This window comes from Neodiprion lecontei, chromosome 1 (genome assembly GCF_021901455.1).
Source record: "Neodiprion lecontei isolate iyNeoLeco1 chromosome 1, iyNeoLeco1.1, whole genome shotgun sequence".
Taxonomy (NCBI): Eukaryota; Metazoa; Arthropoda; class Insecta; order Hymenoptera; family Diprionidae; genus Neodiprion; species Neodiprion lecontei.
In genome coordinates this window covers 33,656,470-33,676,127 of record NC_060260.1, presented here as the reverse complement: position 1 = coordinate 33,676,127, position 19,658 = coordinate 33,656,470, and the positions used below count along the sequence as shown (strand labels likewise).

The 19,658-nt window shown below is 37.8% G+C and overlaps 2 protein-coding genes and 1 long non-coding RNA gene across 5 annotated transcripts in view; 1 reads left to right on the top strand and 2 right to left on the bottom strand.

Annotated features, from left to right (window-relative positions):
- Positions 1–1,252, bottom strand: part of LOC124295281 — a 37,394-nt gene extending 36,142 nt beyond the window's left edge. For both annotated transcript variants that reach the window (XR_006905187.1, XM_046744728.1), the window contains exon 1: positions 1,031–1,252. Coding sequence is in view for 1 of the 2 variants with exons in the window: in XM_046744728.1 (XP_046600684.1) it covers positions 1,031–1,129 (99 nt within the window). In the remaining variant the exon portion in view is untranslated. The remainder of the gene's footprint in view (positions 1–1,030) is intronic.
- The window catches only part of LOC107220517 (protein FAM13A), a 42,518-nt gene extending 22,918 nt beyond the window's left edge, over positions 1–19,600 (top strand). The window contains exons 5-11 of the mRNA XM_015659151.2: positions 12,385–12,555; positions 13,135–13,270; positions 13,823–14,056; positions 14,699–14,902; positions 15,192–15,839; positions 15,934–16,181; positions 16,349–19,600. Coding sequence (XP_015514637.1) covers positions 12,385–12,555; positions 13,135–13,270; positions 13,823–14,056; positions 14,699–14,902; positions 15,192–15,839; positions 15,934–16,181; positions 16,349–16,562 — 1,855 coding nt within the window. The 3' untranslated portion in view covers positions 16,563–19,600. The remainder of the gene's footprint in view (positions 1–12,384; positions 12,556–13,134; positions 13,271–13,822; positions 14,057–14,698; positions 14,903–15,191; positions 15,840–15,933; positions 16,182–16,348) is intronic.
- LOC124295284 lies at positions 7,970–10,567 on the bottom strand. Of its 2 annotated transcripts, XR_006905190.1 has the most exons (4): positions 10,436–10,567; positions 9,361–9,536; positions 8,646–9,029; positions 7,970–8,406 (listed from the first exon to the last, which is right to left on the bottom strand). It is a non-coding gene; the product is annotated as an uncharacterized LOC124295284 (long non-coding RNA). The 2 variants fall into 2 exon arrangements; XR_006905189.1 differs by lacking the exon at positions 10,436–10,567 and having other exon boundaries at positions 9,361–9,914.
- Positions 19,601–19,658: the final 58 nt, after the last annotated feature.

Genomic DNA, 19,658 nt, shown 5'->3' with positions numbered 1-19,658 from the left:
TGTTTTCACACGGCGTGTAAGAACGCTGACTGCACTGTCAAATCCACCGTCAAGAAAACCGCTTGAAGAGATGTTTCTTTAACAATTAATAACCGTCGTCGATCCGTTCGCGTGACTTTAGAAACGTCCGCGATACGGCAGCTTCGTTATTCGTTACACTCGCCTGATAATTGAGGGGCTTTTTCAGAGGCGACTTTCAGTTTTCCAGAGGTTACCTTTACAGAGATTCGATCCTTCGAACGAAACAGATGACGGAATTTCAAAAGAAAAAAAAACTTTATCACTCAGAAAACCTGACTCCCGGTATTTATTTCTTATACTCGGATGTACCTACTTGTCACTTTTGAGAATATAAAGTTTCCGATCATTAATACGGTCACTGATTAATTGTACAATTGTAAGATAACGATTCGGTTCGAGGTATAGGATCGTTTCTTATTCTTTAATTTTCGTCACCATACGAATCAATAGATGCGATAAATTAATTGTCCGTCAAAGATGGAACCGTCCTGATTGTTTTGTTGACCAAATAAAAGACGCTGGCTCATCCGTGGCAAACAATAATCGCTGTTGTTATCGGATTGAAACCTAATTGCGTCAAATCTGCTGAATTAATGCAGTAACGTTGACCAAGTAACGTTTATTCACATTGGACGGTTTATAAGGTCGACGATAGAAACGAACGGTTCTTAACGTGACCATCTCCCTACTTGTGGCTCGACGTTGAAGAGAATAAAAAAATTAAAAAAAAAACGTTCCCAAGAATGAAAAGCTTGCAGAAAGGCTGAAGTCGTGCCTCGCACCACGAAATCTGCATTGTTCGATCGCCCCGCGAGACGAGACAAGGCGAAGTAGGGCTGCGAGCTTAAATCGATCGTGGAAGAACCCTTTGACGACGGTGCTGAAACCCGGATGAATATTAGCGTGAAAATCGTGGCCGCCAACAAGGTGGAAGGTCGCGAGTGTCGCGGAATTGTGATTTCTTCACTTTCATCTCGTTCCGTTTTCAACGCAGCTTTGCATGACTCACCAAAGTCCTGCCTCGTTCACGCATCCAGGGAACAATAACGACCTCGAGGATCGAAGGTCCGTTCTTCGTAACCGCGTCCTGCGTCCGCGGCTCCGGCATCGACTAAACCGTTTAACCTGCAGACCGAGACCAAGTAAAAAACGGCGAATGTTGGATTTTGGCCACGTCTTAAACACTTGCGGCAAATGCTAGATCGGGATGATCGTAAGAATCCAACGGACCGACAGGTGGACTATTACGTTACCGTCTGAGGATATTTTTGCACGAATTATTTTCAACTTTTCGAAACTACGCAGTGTGTCTAGCTTTCGAGTTGGCTGGCAGAACCGGCGTGGGAACGACGCGTTACGTCGTAATTCTGGCAAGAGTTCAAAATTAGATGCCCGTATACCTACTCGGGAAAAGAAAAAATTTCGTGCTAATGACCAAAATTTCGTCCCGGTAGCAAAATTTCACGGTTGATATACGTACAACCAAACATTATTTTCACACGGCCAAGAAAGTTGAGTTTATTTTTACAATGCACGGAAAATATAATGTTTTTATAATGTCTGAGAAAAGGTTTTGCATCACAATCCCATAGATTCTATCGATATTGCGAGAGATCGGGTCGATACAGTGAAATCATTTTATAAAGATTGGAAAATTATCGTTTGATTTTTTTTACTGATTTCGTTTATCGTTTGACTGTAATTTATGCTACATGAATTAAAAGTCACGTCAGACAACGAGAAAAAAATGTGCCGTTGTAAATTTAGAGGCTGATTGAATGGTATTAGACCACGAATCGTTTAGTTCTGCCGATTATACTAGACAGATGCCTGGAGCCCCTACTAATAACTGTTTATCTTACCTCTCTTGCGATAAAGGATATTTTACCTGTCACGGAAAGTATTTTACCACTTGGACAAAATTTATTTTTGAAGATTTGCGATGTAACTTGTTGTTTGATAGCGGTAGTCAATTTATAGCGCTCATGATTTCGTAAATTTGACTAGATTTTACGAACGAACAGATTTAGCCAACCGTGTGAAGCAATTTAGTTGAATCTACCAGAGGGTGTACAATATTTTGATAATACTATGAAAAAGTATTGTTTAATTAAATTGACGAAATTAAAATCGAGGTTTCGCATTTACAAGTATATTTTATTCAATGAAATTTTTTTACAATTTTAAACAATCATTTCATTCACTTTGCTAATCACAATAAAATGTTCTATTACTAGGAGAAAATTTTCTACAGACTGCGTCTACAAATCGGTGCTTTTAAAAAAGCAAAACGTTTTTCTCAGCGTACAGGCTCTTTACCCTGACCGTAATAACAGCCTGCAGCCGATTCTTAAGTACCTACCAAGAGTTTGTAGACGTTCTCGTCCGATTCCGTGGCTAAAAAATCGCCTTCCCCGAGGCGATGGTGTTTCGCTAATTCGAAATACGTAATATGTATGGAAATCGCATACATATATTTGACCACACCTGTGTGGATGCTCGTTCAAATATCACAGCTTCGGTACTCTCGCCTATAATGTCTACCGTGCGGTTTTGAGGCTCGATTTGACTCGGCCGCAGATTCGCGTCTGGCTTATTCTCTCAGCAACAAACTGGCACGCCTTGACGAAAAATATTAGATAAATTTTTAAAGGTGATTGCACAGATGGAGACAGTCGAACACGTGCACACGTGACTTTTCAGCGACGCATAAATCACTTTGTCGACTCATCCTTAAGTATATACTGGTAATTGATTCGGGTATGGATTGACTTCAGGTCAAGTTCTAAATCAGCAAGCGCGTGTCATGCTTGCAGAATTCTCAAAATAAACTCAACTTATTCAGCCACGTCTTTTTTTTCATTTGGTTGTTGGAACAGGTTGACCATGAAACCTGGTGAATTTCCTGCAGGAAATATACGTAGCATCGAGTATTTAGAGGCTCTTGTACCAAACTTCAGTCAATGCGAAGGTTACTTTAACGGAGCGGAGAATCAGTGGTACAATTAATTGGTTACGAAACCTGAACACCGGCATTCCTCGATTCATTTTACCGCCACTTGGGGTCATTCAATTATCACTGTGCGAATAATCGGATCTTCAATTCGGATTCTCGAAAAAATTGCTGAAATTTCAATCGAACGGTTTTCTTCCGTCAGAAACTATTTCAAGTTTCTCATCGAAACCCGTAGCTTCGTATACCGTCAACGTTTTTTTTTTTTTTTTTCACAAATTCATACCGATAGATGTAACATAAAAGCTAGCGATTCGTACATCGCGATAAAGTATTTTCAGCCCACCGCACCGCTAGGTTGAATGTTACAAATTAGCATAGATTGCGTAACGAAGTCTTGAAGTCAGTGAATCTGATCGCGTTTACACAGCGTATAATACAATATGTACCTGGTAGCCAGACCAGGGAATGTATAAACACAACTGTAGCTAACGCCAATTGAGTGTGCCCACCTCGAATACCAATCGTAGTACACCTTATGCTCCTTGTTTTAAGAACCAGCTGCGCTTGTGCTATTACGCACCGAAATCGCAAGCTCATCGTTGCGCAATTCATATTTCCGCGATGCATTTTACATCGTCTTTGAATGTATAAAAATTTTATAACCGCACGTTTGCCACCCTCGTAAAAATTATAACAAGTTCCATTATACTGCTCGGCAGGATGGGGCAACAACGTTTATTACACTTATAATTATATACCTTCGGCGAATGAACGATCGTCACGTTAAAATCGCGGGGTATTTTATACCTAGTCAGACTGTTCACGGATTAAATTGCCATCGTTTCCGTGGCAGAAACTAGTCGAGCTGCGTAGTTTGTAACGGATTGACAATATGTATCTTGCTAGATATCGCGTATTATATACATACCTATATGTAGGTTCGTTTAAATATCTACGCCCGTTCAACCTTGAGGTATATTTTTATCCGAGTCTTTGGATTCTAACAATTTTTTTTTTTTTTTTTTTTGACAATTTAAAAGCTCGCACGGGATATCCGCTGGGTGCACGACATCTATAAGCGATAATGTTTGAGGGCTGGTACTATTTTCGAGTTTCGATTCGCCCGGAGATACTTACAGACTCTTCGCATCGTGTATATATATACACCTATGTACAGGTAGGTATGTACACGCGTATCGCAGAAAAGCCAATTTTACCGGTTCGCGTGCGTGAGAACGAGCTAAAAATAAAAGCCAAGGCTTTAATACTCGGCGAAATGTTAATGAGGCAAGAATTGTTATACACTTTATAATTTTTTTTGTCGGGCCTGATGCCAACTGGGATAAATTTTGCATAATTTCTATTGACGCCCGGGAACCTTGCGACTGCAGTTCGGTCATGGATTTCATTCAATCGCTGTACGCGTCTTTCATTTTCTTATCCGACTTACAGGGATTGCACTCCGTGGGGGAATCATCGCGAAGGATTTTCCTCGAATAAAGATATTGCGAGGGATTGGAAATCTATCGATTGATATTGTCTTTACATGGGATATATGAATTGTTTTGAAAATCAGCTTGTTGAAAATGTTCTCGATGCTAAAAATCTATGCTTTAATTTGTCTGCTTGGATGACTGTAACAGCTTATCGTTGTGCAAGAAATCCAACCTGAGGTATGATTGAGGCCATGGGTGATTTTTTTTTTCGCAAACATACCTGCGAAAATTTTACGAATATAAAACCGGTCACTGGTTGTTTACCGATCTTTACAACTGCATTGTAATGCGAAAATCGCATGTAGCTCGTAAATACAACTAAAGTGATAATAAATAACACGTTTCGAAATAGCGGAGTACGATGATAATGACGATGACGATTACCGTGTTGAAAATATCACGGATTATACCTTCTGCTCTAATAACATCGTCGGGAGGTGTCAATAACTGCACGGGGGTGCATTATTGCACTCGGTGCACAATTTCTTTTTATAACCGTGCGTCGGCGAAGTACGAACCGCACATATATAATATATATACACGTACGCGTAATACCTGCACACCGAGATGTTGATAGCAGCGATTACTTGTTTAAATAATCGATCGAGTCGCTGCTGCGGTAAAAGTTGCTGTGCGCAAACACGTCGTGGATTCGCGAAAGAACGTTGACCTGACGAATGCTGATATTGATATTTCCACGGTGGAAACTGGGCGATCATGCATAAGTGAACAAGGACGTGTGCATTGTGCAGCACGCGACGAGAATTCGTAACTTACGATTTTCGAATGCATCATGGAAATCTGAACCGTACAACAATCCATTGGTTGACCATGCGACTCTTTTAATTCAACGATTTATAAAAAAAATTGAATTTTCTCAATTGACTTGCGTATATTTTTCACCAACGAAGCCATCAATTACCGTTCAAAAGTTAGTATCTTTCGTGTACCTTTCAACAATTCAACTCCGTGTAGACATATTTCTATTTACCATTATGATTCGACTATTCTTGTTTTACACCATTCTACATCCCGAATTGTTCATAATTTTTTTTTATTTTAACGATGTAATACGTGCAAAATAGAATTTTGGTTAATGGTATAGAATGTATAGAAAAGTCGAAACAATGGAATGGAAAATTTTTAGAAAAAAACTTGATCAAGAAAAGCTGTAAAATTGTTCGAAATGGAATAAAAATTATTTAAAAAAAATTAAACTCCTCCGCATATCGAAAGATTACGTGGACTTTACGCGTATGTACACTCTATTGTATATTGCGCGGATAACTTAACAGCTGCCTTCTTTCACGCGAGAAAAATAAACATCCGAAAATAGAAAGATAAAGAGACGCATGTTAGGTATAAAGATAAAATTTAATAAGTAGAAGAGATATTTATGCGGTTTTGTAGTTATCTGTGCGGGTATATTTCAAAGCTGACCGGCATCTCTCTCTCTCTCTCTTACTTATTTTCTTTTTACTTATTATTATTAGTCTTAAGTGTTTTCCTTACCTATTTCCGTTTTCTCCAACATTGTCACGGATAATAATAAATCCTTTTCTGTTTCTATTTTTTCTCTCTCCTCCCTTCTTCAACAGCTCTGTAAGCACACAGTTACAGATACATGTATATTTTACATCACGCAGGCCAAAGTCAAGGGAACTATTATCGGTAGCGTGAATCCATCGTATACAACTGTCGTTTTTCCGCGGCAAGTCAGTTCCCGGATAACGCGCGGACATTTTTTATTGCACACCTGTGTGACTATGAAATATACAACGCAATATGGTATATGAGAACGGGTATACAGACAGTGCAAAAATGTGTTGGTACATCAAATGCGGAATGTAGATAAAACGTTATCCCAAAACCATCAAAAAAGTTGTAATTTTACTCTGCAGCTGTTACATAACCGGGAAATATCTCACGGAATGTTTATTTTTTAGGATTACGATCTTTTTATTTTATTTTTTTTTTTTTTTATTGAAATCTATCGTCCGACGTTCTTCGCCGTTTCGAATTATTCGTCATTTTTCACAGTTTTCCAAAGTGTTTCGTACATCTGCGTTAAATTTTTTTTTTCACAAACTTTGCAGTCGAGAAACCGAGCGTGGTAGAATTCGGGTGGACAAAGATCGATTTCAATTCGCCAACTTGATACAATCCTGCATCATTGAAGTGACACGTTATTAAATATCATTTCATTTTTAACATCTTCTTTGTAAATTGTAAATTGTAAATATAAGGGTTACGCAAAGACTAATTATGAAATACAACGGATGGCCGTCAATGAGGTAATAATAACAATGAGCAATCTTGTTTTTGGTATTTGGTAAATTCATGCGTAATAGGGCTTGGAAAATATATTTTCGAATTATTGTCGTTATATGATAAATATGATTTACCTACGTACTCATTCTGTAAGGAAAACATATTCGTCCGCAGATCTCTGACAATGAAATGCCAGAGAGACACGTAACGGCGTGTAATGTAATTATGAATTTAAAGCAGATTCCGAATAATACGACTCGTTTTCCAAATTTCACACACAATACTCTTGTTCTATAATAAGTTGTACGCAGTGGAATGTTATTTGAACCTTTTAACGTGCAATAATTATATCGGTACGTTTTTACCGCTCTTGTCACCGCATGATCGAAATACCTACGCGTAGTACGACCGACGATAATTGCAGCTACTAACAATTACGCTATTATACGTAGTAGGAACATAAGTCAGTAAATAAAGAATGATACTCTATTTTCTATCATCTATATAATTTCCACCAATAATTAGCAATTACAAACGATATCACTCTTGATTTCCTTGCATCGTCTGCAAACCCGTCTTGTAAGTCCATATACCTTTAAATTAAGCGTCAACTTCGAACGTACATCGTAATTTTCATCACTTCTTGACGTACCCGTAAACGTCATCACCCGCTGTGGTATTTTTCATATTACCTACAATTCGGAGAATTATTATGAAATGAAACACGTGATTAGCCGTTTAACTGCCAAGATTTAACGAACAAGAGCAGAGCTTATTTGATAAGAATATTACAAAAAAAAAAAAAATTACGTGGGTGATGCGACGGTTCGGGTTGTGTCACCCAAGAAGCTTTCTGCTGAATAATACCTGAGCTTTCGAGGTAGATTGTAATATACCAGTATCGACCGAATAGCGATCAGTTGTACGACTTCGCATTGTGATTACATACGTCGCCGAAGAGACAGCTTATACAGTCACGTTATAACTCATATCATGTGCAACGTTAGCTATTTTACTGCGCAGTGACTCGCTTTACAATATTTTTCAAAGGCAAAACTTACCTCCGTCTTCGCGCAAAAAATAACAAAATCTCGATGTATAATCTCTGCCTCGCCAGAGTCCGTTATATATACATACATATGGCTGGGGTGTATACGTGTGCGTATTTATACATGTATGTAGTATTACGTGTCATATTTTTATCTCATCTACGTGACACTGACAGTGGCATCATCAAGTGATATCGAAGAACCATTTCGCTAAATGTTGCAAACCTTTTCAATTATATGGGTGTAGGGGAATAGAAATATTTATTTCTTCAAATTTTCCTGTCACAAATTGAAGATATTCTTTGATGGCAAAAGTAGTCTGACTAATATTGAATACTTTCGTCGGTGAGAAAGAAATACAGATAAATTTATTCTAACGATTGATACAGTACAATTAAAAATATATCTCTGGGAGAATTTGTTCAAACAATGTCGTAGAATGACTCGTTGAAACCAGCTTTATTGACGAGGGAAAAAATTATTGTGGTATTCGATCAATAGCCTGCATAGATTCCGCAGGTTCGTCAAGCGATATTTCGCACTTTGCCCGATCGTCAGTCACATGGTTACCACACGCGTGACTAATACGTCATACACACACCCACCGCGGTGACTAAAAAAAGAAACAACGAAACAAAATTAAAAACGATTATTTTAGTCTCTTTTTTAACTCTCGAAAGAATAACAAAAAACGAAAACAGTCCCGTGTGCAAATCACACGTCATCGAACTACGCATTTTAACACGTAGCCGATATTTATTTGGCGAATCACACACCAAAAAAGGAATTTTTATAAATTGTCTGGAATTATTTATCTTTTCATAACAGTGAATTGTGAACTTGAAAACTTACAGGACATTTCTCATGTTCCAATTCTCGACTTTGGGACTGCGATCACTGTTACGCTCGATGATTTTCTTGTACAACAAATGTTACGTCAGCCTGATTTTTACCATGTATGTACGTACGATGAAGAAAATTATATACCGTGAGCTTTTCCTTACAGCGGAAAAATCCGGGCGCCTGAGGCAGGCAATCGTTTTATTGTTACAGCATATTTTCAATCGTACCTGTACTCCGTCGTTTCAGGGTCAGCTGGAAAATATCCCTTGTACATCGTGTTATTACATCCGATTCCACTGCCGTCTCACTTTATAAGATCGATCGCAGTGGAGGAACGATACTCCGAGAATTCGAATAAACCCTGCTCACCGGCAGGGCCGTATTTAAAGGCCCCTAAGTATTTTTCAAACAAGATAAACAATTTTCATTTTTACAGTGTTTCAATAATTTATTGCGAGACCAATACAATCCTGTCAACGAATATACGTAGATATCGTTTTATATAAATTAAATTATATCGTTAGGCGAATGGAATTGTGCGAGCTTTTTTCCACGAAATATCACTAGTGATTTCGTTAAAATAAATAATAAAATTTCACCGTCACAAAGCTTCCTCCATGAAGAAGCAAAAGAAAAAATGCCTCATGAAATTGGGGCAACTTTTTTTTTATCAGGAGAGTGACTTTTTTTCATATTTTGAATACCATTCGCTAACAAATTTTACCTAAAAAAGAGGCTTCGGCTCACATCGCTCTTCTCTACATTCGTTCCTGTGCTCACGGGTGCTCGGGAAAACATTTTCCGAGATTTTTCCGCGAACTCAGGTCTAACAATGAGAAATGAACCCAAACCAGAGTCGCACAGCCGTGATAACATCGTTATCTGTGGTTTCCTGTTTCTCTGCATCGAAAAATCAAGAACGATAGTATAGGAAAATTATTATGTACCGCTGAGCTTTCGAAGCGTGTTGAATTTTCACATAATATTACGAATGCAGCATACATGATGGACAGTAGAACCTCGCTTATCCGACCTTCGATTAACCGAGGTTCCACGTTATCCGATCACTTCGCATCGACCGATGTCTATCTTCGTTTGGCACGGAGAACTCTCAACGAAACCGAATAATCCGTCATTTATAATTGCGATACTTTATTTGAACACGCGTGAACTTGTAAAAGATTCTTGTCTTTTTTTTTTTTTAATTTCATAGCGAGCACTGAGAGAAATTTTTAGTCCCGGTTACCGCTCAGTCCTTAAATATTTTCATTTCTTACCACAATCGAAAAGTATAGTTCTAGGTAGAAAATGAAAATTAGTTTTCTAGCCGTTACCGGAAAGTCTAGCATCCGTTGCTATTCTTTCTCATTACGATCACTGTTGCTATATTTTCTTGCAACTGTTGCGAAAATTTAACGCTTGCGCGACAATAAATTGACTTTGAAGCCTTATTTAACTAAAAAAGGATCGACGATATCGCAAAATGGTTACGCGTACCTCGTTTCTCGTAATCCCAACAATATTCAAACAATTTATTCCAACGATACCTGTTCCCCCGAATTATTCCAGTTCCTGTAACAAATGAAACTTATCTCAGTGAGATGTTGACCGCGACAGTTCCAATTTTCAAGCCAAGGGGAGAACATCGCAACGGCTTGAATTGTACGCACGATTTCAATACATCGTTCGAGATTTCACTCGTCCGACGTATCGACGCTCTCCCCGAAATTACCTCGGATTTATAAACGAGGTTCTACCGTGCATGCATACTCGTCATTAACATATGCGGGCACACTCACGCGCCTTGCCGCATCATCGGCCAGCACACTGCAAACCTGGCAGCTACACGTAGAAGCCGCCGAAGCTGCAATGTAGCTTCGGTGGCCGGCTGCACGCGTGTCGCCGAGCGTACACGCGGCGTGCCAAGCGTGACGTGCGTGTGTGCACGACGTCCCCCCCCCCCTCCCATCCCCTCCCTCCTCCCTCCTCCCTCCTCCAACACAGAAACACACGCGTGCAGCGCAGCGCGTTCCTTCTATTCCTCGCCCGGCAACTCGCACGATACGAATATAGACTTTAGGTCGACTGGTTTGCCGGCACAGTTCCTCCCCGGCTTTCGTACCGTTCGTTTGTTCGTTGGTTCGAAAGTATCGGATCGACGCCGCGCGTCACGTCGGTACAGCTCGACGAGTTCTTGCTCAAGTGTATACGTGTGTATTATAGATGTATACGCGTAGTTACGTACGTGTATGTAAATGCCTGTGTGCGAACGTGCTGAAAGTTTCCTAATGTACAATAATTTCGTATGAGATAACGTGGAGAGAAGTGAAAAAATTAGCCGAACAAGTGTGGCGGGATTTTTTTTTTTATTCAAACTGATATTGAAAATTGAGAATTATTTTTAATTCGATGATTGATGATCAGTTTTAACCGTGGGAAATATAAATATATAAAGGAAACTTTGTTTGAAAATCGACGGTTTTTTTTGCTGGTTCTTCTGATCGATCGGATTTTAATATAGCTAGAGTGAGAAATATATAAATGTTTTTTACAATAGCTAACAGATTCGTTTTTACACCGGTACTGCAGTACTGGAGAAGGAAACTCGTATTCGTTATCACATGAATATTTCACCACCTAATTTATCAAGCACGCGATACTGAACCCTAATCAAGTATGTATTATACTGTACACTATACACCATTTATATTGTGTTATACATGTACACGGTATAGCTGAATCCTTAGTTTCGTCATTTTGCGGATGAATTTATCGTCACGCGAAATTAGGGAAAGAGAGAAATTCGACCGTGTGCCATAGAATTCATGTATGATTAACAATAAGTGCAATTAGTACTCCGAAATAACTGTATGTCGTCGGCTTTGTCGCGTCGTTGGAATTCTTGTAGAATTACCTTGAAGGAGCAAAGGAAAAGGGAAGAGGACAATAAAACTCGTACTAATGTGAACAAAACTTATCTTCGATATGTAATTATTATATTATACTTAGGCACGTTTCCGTGTAAATTTAAAAATTGAATATAATAACAACGTCATTTTATAATTTGTTAGATATTACGTGTATAATATATGTGATCGTTATAATTCAATTGCATATCGAATGTGGAACAGTGATTCACTCTCTTACGAAATATAATTTTTTAGCGCTACCTTCTGTTAATTATCATCGTATTGTGTGTCGTGCATTAGACGTCATCGTCGTATTTATTATTATCATGGTCATAAACCGCTAATATATGTAGTGCAGGCAACATTTATACAACCTTATACGTTTTCAAAACTCTTCACGATTATTGACGAGATTTTATGACCGTCACTGGGCTGTGAGCCGTGATTATAAACGGGGTTGAAGTTAGGGTAACGTTAACCGTAACGATGCGTGTTTAGGAAATCGCATCGCGTTACTTCGCGCATTTAGAATTATCTGCAATTTAGTAAACCATAATAACCGAAACATATTCATATTTCGAAAAATCAACTTATTTTCAAAGTCATTCATCAAATTATTATTTGGTGTTTCGTTACGTTAATAACGCTACTAACTTCAGCTTCGTCGAAATGAAAATTGTGACTCACGTGTACATGGAAATGAAATTTTTCAAAAACTCTGCATGATATTCTCCATATACGTGTATATGTAATTAATTATTGTCTTGATCCGTGCTCGGAGATATTATAAAATTTCATGTTTCACCCTATAACGATGTGCCGATTTATTTCTGTTACAGTATCAGAGACACAACGTTTAACGGCGTTATTACAAACGATTGCAGAGCCTGCGATAAAGGTTCGAAAGATAATCTGAGAGAATCGGAGAGTTCGACGTTCCTCAGCGCGCTGAAGCCGAGGAAGCGCAAGGATCGACGCGAGTCCTGCTGTCAGGAGCGAAAATTAGTTAGGTAACCGATTAATTAGTGCTAACGAGAACCCGCGTTTCTTCCGGAGCTTACGATTTATAATAGCGAAAGATATTGCTGGAAGGGAATTTTAATTAACCCCATTAGTCGCAGAAGCCACTATAATTCTGCCCTTCTTTGGTGTCAATTTTTTTTTTTTTTTTTTTAAACTATGCAAATTCCTGAATCATTTTGCATTTTTACGTAACGGAATTGCGTGACTGAAAAAGGGTTAATGGCACATTGTGTCTGCGCCGATTGTTTTAAATTCATGATCGGCAATAAATATATAATTACGCAATTTGAATGATACGTCCTGCACAGTATAACGAGACATTATTCGAACATTCCATACCAACTTCACTCGTCGGCAAACTGCCCCTTCCCAATTAACGAACGTATATTATAAGAGATACGCGATACCTGATCTGCATAACGTACGATTAAAATCTGCAAGCTGCTGCATCGCGACGTTGCGTTGGCTTGAATAAGCACGCCTTGAAATTGAACCAGTTCTTTTGTTACGCCAATGTTGCTGCATCTGTGATATCGCTGGATTTTTTTTTTCTTCCTTTTTTACAGAAGTAACAGCGAAGAACGGGTCCCAGAACCAGTACGCAAGAGTGCGGATTCCATTCGTCGTGTAAGCAGTCACGAAGATTTCAACAGCGCGAAACACTTGCCGCCAAAAGCCGGCCAGGATATGGGCCATGGAGTGGTAAGCTCGTAAATCTATCGACTCTTTTTCCCACTTGAACGAGATTCGGTAATTTTACTTTCGTTTCAAACCGAGACATCCATTAATACACGGTGTCGATTGTAGACGTTTTACTATCGCTCAGAGCTCGGATAATTACGGATGGTAAAAAATGTGAAAATAGTCGGGGGAGGTCTTGGAAAATGCATGTAACGATTGTCATTTAACGTAACTACATCGATTGTTACGAGCTAACTGCGTAACATAAATATCGAGTTTCTAACAATGTAATAACTTATATTTTGTAACTTTTTTTTATGCCACTGATTTATCAATCGTCAATCTTATGACCGAAACACAAGTAATGTGATAACATTTCGCGATTCTTGTATTAAATTCTAGAATTTTTCCACAACTCGGAAGCTCACCCTCTATTTTTTGCACGTGTTCGCACGATAAATCTGAAATAAGAAACGTCGACGAATCAGTCAGTTACCTGTGCTTGAAATATTTTATCACGGAGTTCGACTCACGCATCGAGTAATACGGTGTAATCGTTTTCTTTTTTTCCAGCGATGCGCGGGTCTTCCGCTCCACGAGCGGACCAACATTTCGCCGGTATCCAACAAACCGTCTCCGGTTCCTTCGCCTTGCGACGTAGTTCTTGCGGCCGAGAGATTCGAATGCGATGCTGAACGCCTCAGGAGCAGCGAGCGTTTCAGCCGAAGCGTGACACCCAGGGGGAGACGACAAGCTCGAAGGCGAAGGATTCACGGGGAGAAAGACGGCGATCAAGGCTCGAGCAAGGTATATAAACCGTTCCTCGTTGATCATCGATTTTTTCGTGATCGGGTAACGAGTCCTGATTCGAAAATTGGACGGTTTATATGTAGTTCGTTTATTGTCCGTCTCTTTGATGTGCAAATTTATTTATTTATACACACTTGCGCGCAATGACTAACTTGTCCTCCGGCTATATCGGGCCTAGATATAATCGGCGTTTTTCAAACATATTTTGCATTCTAAATCCTTTGAATATATATACATCGGAACTGTGTGCCTAGGAAATGATTTGCTATTACGCCCCTCTAACAAGACTTGCGAATAGTTTGGCGGTCGTCGCCTAATCACGGCCACGATAACATTGAGAATATATCGTAAATAACGATACTTTATGCTGTGATTTATTTACCATTTGAAGCCTGTAATTTGTACCCATGGTATATACGGAACATCAAATTTCCCAAGCCCTCTAACTTGAAGATAAATAATATGGAATACCGATGTGTGTCTTTTTCCTCGTTGATTAACACTTTTTTGACAGTTTCATTGTAATTAACTAATGAGTAAAGCCTCGTGCATGATATATGTCTGTACTATTAATTGATCGGCGATTCAAACACCTGCAGCAAATTAACATGACGGTACAACGGCATGTTATTTTTCAAGGAAAATGAAGAAGAGACGGAAAACATTTACTCGGTATCAAATCACACCAATAGTCACAACAAAGCCAGTGGACAAAGTTTTTTGGAGATGCTCAGCAGTGGGCCGAGCCGTTCGCCATCGCCAGCCAGACCTCCGACGGTCGAACTCGACGAGTGCAGCAATCCCAGTCTAACAAATTGGGGATTCACGCATAGACAAGCTCCTGTGAGTTTCAGTTTTTAATTCTTGTTCGAGTGTCAGGTGTTATGATGGAATAACTTTTCTGGAGAATCATTTTGATGAACAATTTTGTTCAATACAGAGAATAAGACTCCTTGAAATGAAGTTTCAATGATCGTACACAAAGTTTTCATATTATCGTGGCTTGTCATGTAATTTCATTGCAACAGGTTAATATTCGAAGTCTTTGGAAATCTTCAAAAATGTTACAATTAAGAGCTTACTTTTAATCTGGACTTGGAAAAAGATGAGTAAAAACTGGGCGATTTTTTAGGATGATGAAGCAAATGCACGCGTGGAAGCTATGTTATCTCCCCGCAACTCATTGCTTGTACCGCGCAGATTTTATTCTGAGAATGATGTCCAGCCCAGTGCTCCAGACATGCCTGACCGAGGTCTAAAGACATTGACCAAACACATAAATGGTCTGAAAAAGAAAATCAAGAAGTACGAGGACGAGTTTGAGGAAAACTTTGGATATCGTCCCAGCCATTCCGACAAAATGAGCAACCGTGACATCAAACGCCTGTGTTCCGAATTGAACAAGCTTCGAAAGGAGCATAAATTACTGAAAGAGGATCCAATCGGCGCTCTGTTGGCAAATGCAAATAACAAACTAGGAAATTTTGGTAATCAAGTGAACAACAACAATAGCGAAAAGTCAAAGACAGCATTGATGCAAGAAATGGTGATAGAAGTTGAGAAAAAGTTGAGCGACAAACGGCTGAAGTGCGACAGATCAGACAACATGGAGGACTTGTCTTATGAACAGCTTATGGATGAGAAAACTGCGGTACAAAAGGCACTGCTGCACATCGAAGGGACCTTCGGAAGACCTGTTTCAAAGGAAGATAGAGACGTCGTGCGACCGCTGTATGATCGGTACAGAACCCTCAAAAGATTGCTGATCAGAGCTGGACCGGTAAGTTTACTGTAACTTTAGATTTGAATGAAACTAATATAGTACTGGCTCGAAAATATAGATCTTTAACTGATCGTCTTTTTATTAATTTCAGAATAAAAACAAAGACAGTGTGTCCGAGTTGGCGACTATTCTCGAACACGAGGCAATGGATTTCACGTCGTCTTCTTTGCCTAGTAATGCTGCTGATGGCGAGAGACGTGCTAGTGAACCGGATATGTCGCATCGTGGAATTTTAGATTGCATTGAAAACACGGACCAGCTACCAACTGACAGTGACAGTCAACACAGCAGCAGCGAGGGTAGCCGTGGTGGCGCCGAGAGCCTTCACGCTCTACCGCAGTGAGTTTTTTCATACTCTATTTTTCTGAAATTTCCAATAACTAATTGATATTTTGTAGTATGGGACTTTTTTTTATCATCAATAGTTGCTAATTTTTACTTTAGTCTCAAAGTTTTTCCTTAATTTCATTCGATATCCTTAGTTATATTACTGTATTCTCTCATAGCGAAGAACTTTTGATACAACAACAAACAACTCGAGAAGAAAAAAAACGTCTCCGCCGAGCGTTGAAGGAATTAGAAGCTCAATTTGAGGCACGTGCTGGGCGAAGAATGCAACGCGAAGATCGTGGGCCTCCAGTGACTACGGTGTACGAATCTTACAAACAGGCGAAGGCCAAATTGAGGCTCATAGATGCTCTTATTGCGAAAAAGGCTTGATGGAGTATTTAATCACGCTGCACAATCTAGGTTGGGGATGATTGAAACTTCAGACTTAACGAATATTCAAGAAGTTTTTTCGACGTCGACATTGGAACCGGATTCTTCGACTTGTATTAAACGCGCTTGGATTTATCGGTGCAAAAAAATTTGTATGTACTTACTTTGTGAAAATCATTTACAGTGTAAAAGTTATTGACGGAGCCATCTTCAAACTATTGGTGAGTCGAAGACATGACACATATGTTTTACGACAAATCGTAACGCATTTATTATTTCTATAAATACACGAGATATTGTTCACGTAAACACATAATTCTATCATACATTTCTATGTACACATTTACATTTGTATAAATAATCACAAAGCTTGAAAAGTACGAATCTAATCCGATATCTTAAGATCAATCAGAAAGCACGATCAGTTTCACAGTTCACAGAGTTTTAAAGTATGTACGTTAAATAATAATATTCTATACTCTAGGGATCCAAACGAAACCAGATACTTGTAAGAAGTGGTAAATAATGTGGACCTATTGGTTCCAAACATGGGACTCGAATTATTGAAAAACGAAATTTTTTCCATCTTATTATTATATCAGATAAGGTTCATAAACGAAGGCATTGGGTCCAATTCAAACTTTGAAGAGACGAAAATCTTAAACCGCAAATTATTATATGTCATCGATGTTGCATTGGAAATTACCGATATTGCAAATTAAAGGTAATACCGAAAACACTTTCATAAGATAACTATCATTTCGCAATACTGTTCAATCTCTTCAATGCGAAATTATATATTTCGATCTAAAGTGCGTTAGATTTGTGCTGGACAGATTACAGCGAAACCAGTTAAAGAATGAGTACTTCAACGTACATATTTAATTTGATCATGTTTCAACGTGAAATAAGAGCAGGTAAAACATTTGATGCCGCCTATGGATTGCCTCGAAAAATTTGTAATAAGCATGAGATTTAAGACCGACATCGTAAAAGGAACTAATGGAACATAGAGACGAGATTTCGATACATTAATCATAAACTTTATTTGATTAATCGAGGGAATATTCATTAGACAATAGAGTCAGCTTATCAAATTCATTAAAATATCATTCGCATGCACATGCTTATAGTTACTTATAAATCTACTTAAGAACATCAAGAGGCAGGATTGAAAATTTTTACAATTGACTGTTTATGAAGGTATTACGTATTTTTAATTAATTATGGGCTTTTCAGTATTTATATCATCAACTAATTGAGTTTTCATATTTTTGTAAAAGTCTTATTATTATTTGAATAAATTCCCCATCATTCACACTACTTAACGATGTGTTTTACATAGCATCAGTATTCTCTTGTATTTAACTGGTATTTAAGTGTTACTTCATACGTAAATTTTACTTTTTATTTAGCCACATAACCCGTGATTTCGCACGTGCAAATTTGTTACTCATCGAATAAACGGAAGCGTGGAATTATTTATATGAAATAAGTACCTCAATGAATATTACGTGTTGTGTAGGTATAAGAGAACTATGAAATGTTATAAGCATATAACAATATTAAAATTTATTAAGATCTGTGAGTACTTGTGTTTTTATTTGTTTTCTTTGGTTGGTAGACATTCTGGAATTACCGTCGATAATATCTTCAGATCGTAAACAAATTAAATATGAGCTGTCACTTATCCGTACTATCAATTTTGTTTAAAAGGAGATTTACCACTTGAATACTAACTTTTTTCACAAAACACTTCCTCACCTATTTCAAATGACACAGCCGATTCTGATATCACCTCTAATATATTTAATATCAGTATCGCGAGTGCCTTTTTTTAAGTTCAAAATTACTCTGGATCATTATTGTGACAGATAGAATATTACTATTTCAAGCAAATAGTTTGAGATTGTATAAATTTAATGTCGAAAGATCACTTCTATGCATTGCAAAACGTGCAAATCCATTTTTTATTTGATGGACTGACATTAGGTGAAGATAATAAGATAAAATATTTGATAATTATTCAAAAGTATTATGTAATGAGTAAGAGTCATCAAAACTTATTATTTGATAATTATATCGAAGTGTTGAAACTTAATTTGATTCAAAAGAATCGAGTTTTTCTTTTAGACCAAAGCATGTTTTAGTCTGTGATAATACAAAATATTATGCGTGAATCTTATTGAGAGATATGAGAATGGAGTATCATTTTTTACGAGTTTCAAAGAAATTCTATACCTGAAATTCCCAAAATTTCTCATAATCTAACCACGATTCTATGAATTTTTCGAAAAGTCAAAATTGAAGTCTGATCTAAAAAATCATAAAGCAATGTCGGCATATAGCTTATAAGGTATAAAACAATGCAGTTTTCATTTTTGTGAAAATTAGACAAATTGTATACTCCACTTGGTGTGATAGAAAAAACAAAATGTTCGTGTCATTGTTCCATGATGGTAAATTCTTTCCGTGCTCTGGTGTAAACAGGAGCGATAAGAAAATGTTGATTTTTGAGTTTAATGCCTAAAAAGTGTTATAATTTACCAAACACAATATATATTGCTTCTTGTGGTAGGGAGAAAAAGAAAATACTATTTATAAGAGTACTGTTTTATATATGAATATAATTGTTTTAAATATTTTGTAGCAAGTAGCAAACAGAACGATTATATATTATATTACATAATAATATATATACATATATTAGAATCGAGTAAAAACCGATATTTAGTAAATATCCTCATAAAATTCTAGCTGATGCATTTACAAATTATATCGAATCACTCAATTATCATCTACCATACTCCAATTAGGGTGAGTATTGTATTATTACGCATGGGCAGTTGCAATGAAAAAAAACTACAAACTTACATTTATTTGGAAATGGATCGGCTATGATAACATAACAATTACATATCTATAGGGGATGTATAGATTCTCAGAAGAAATATAATGAGTAGTCAGTAAAACTGGTATTAAACACTCAATACATTCATATTACATTATAATAGAAAAGAATAAAGGAGCATACTTTACATGTTACGTGTTAAAAATATTTAAATTTCAGTAAACTATCGCTACACATTATTATCT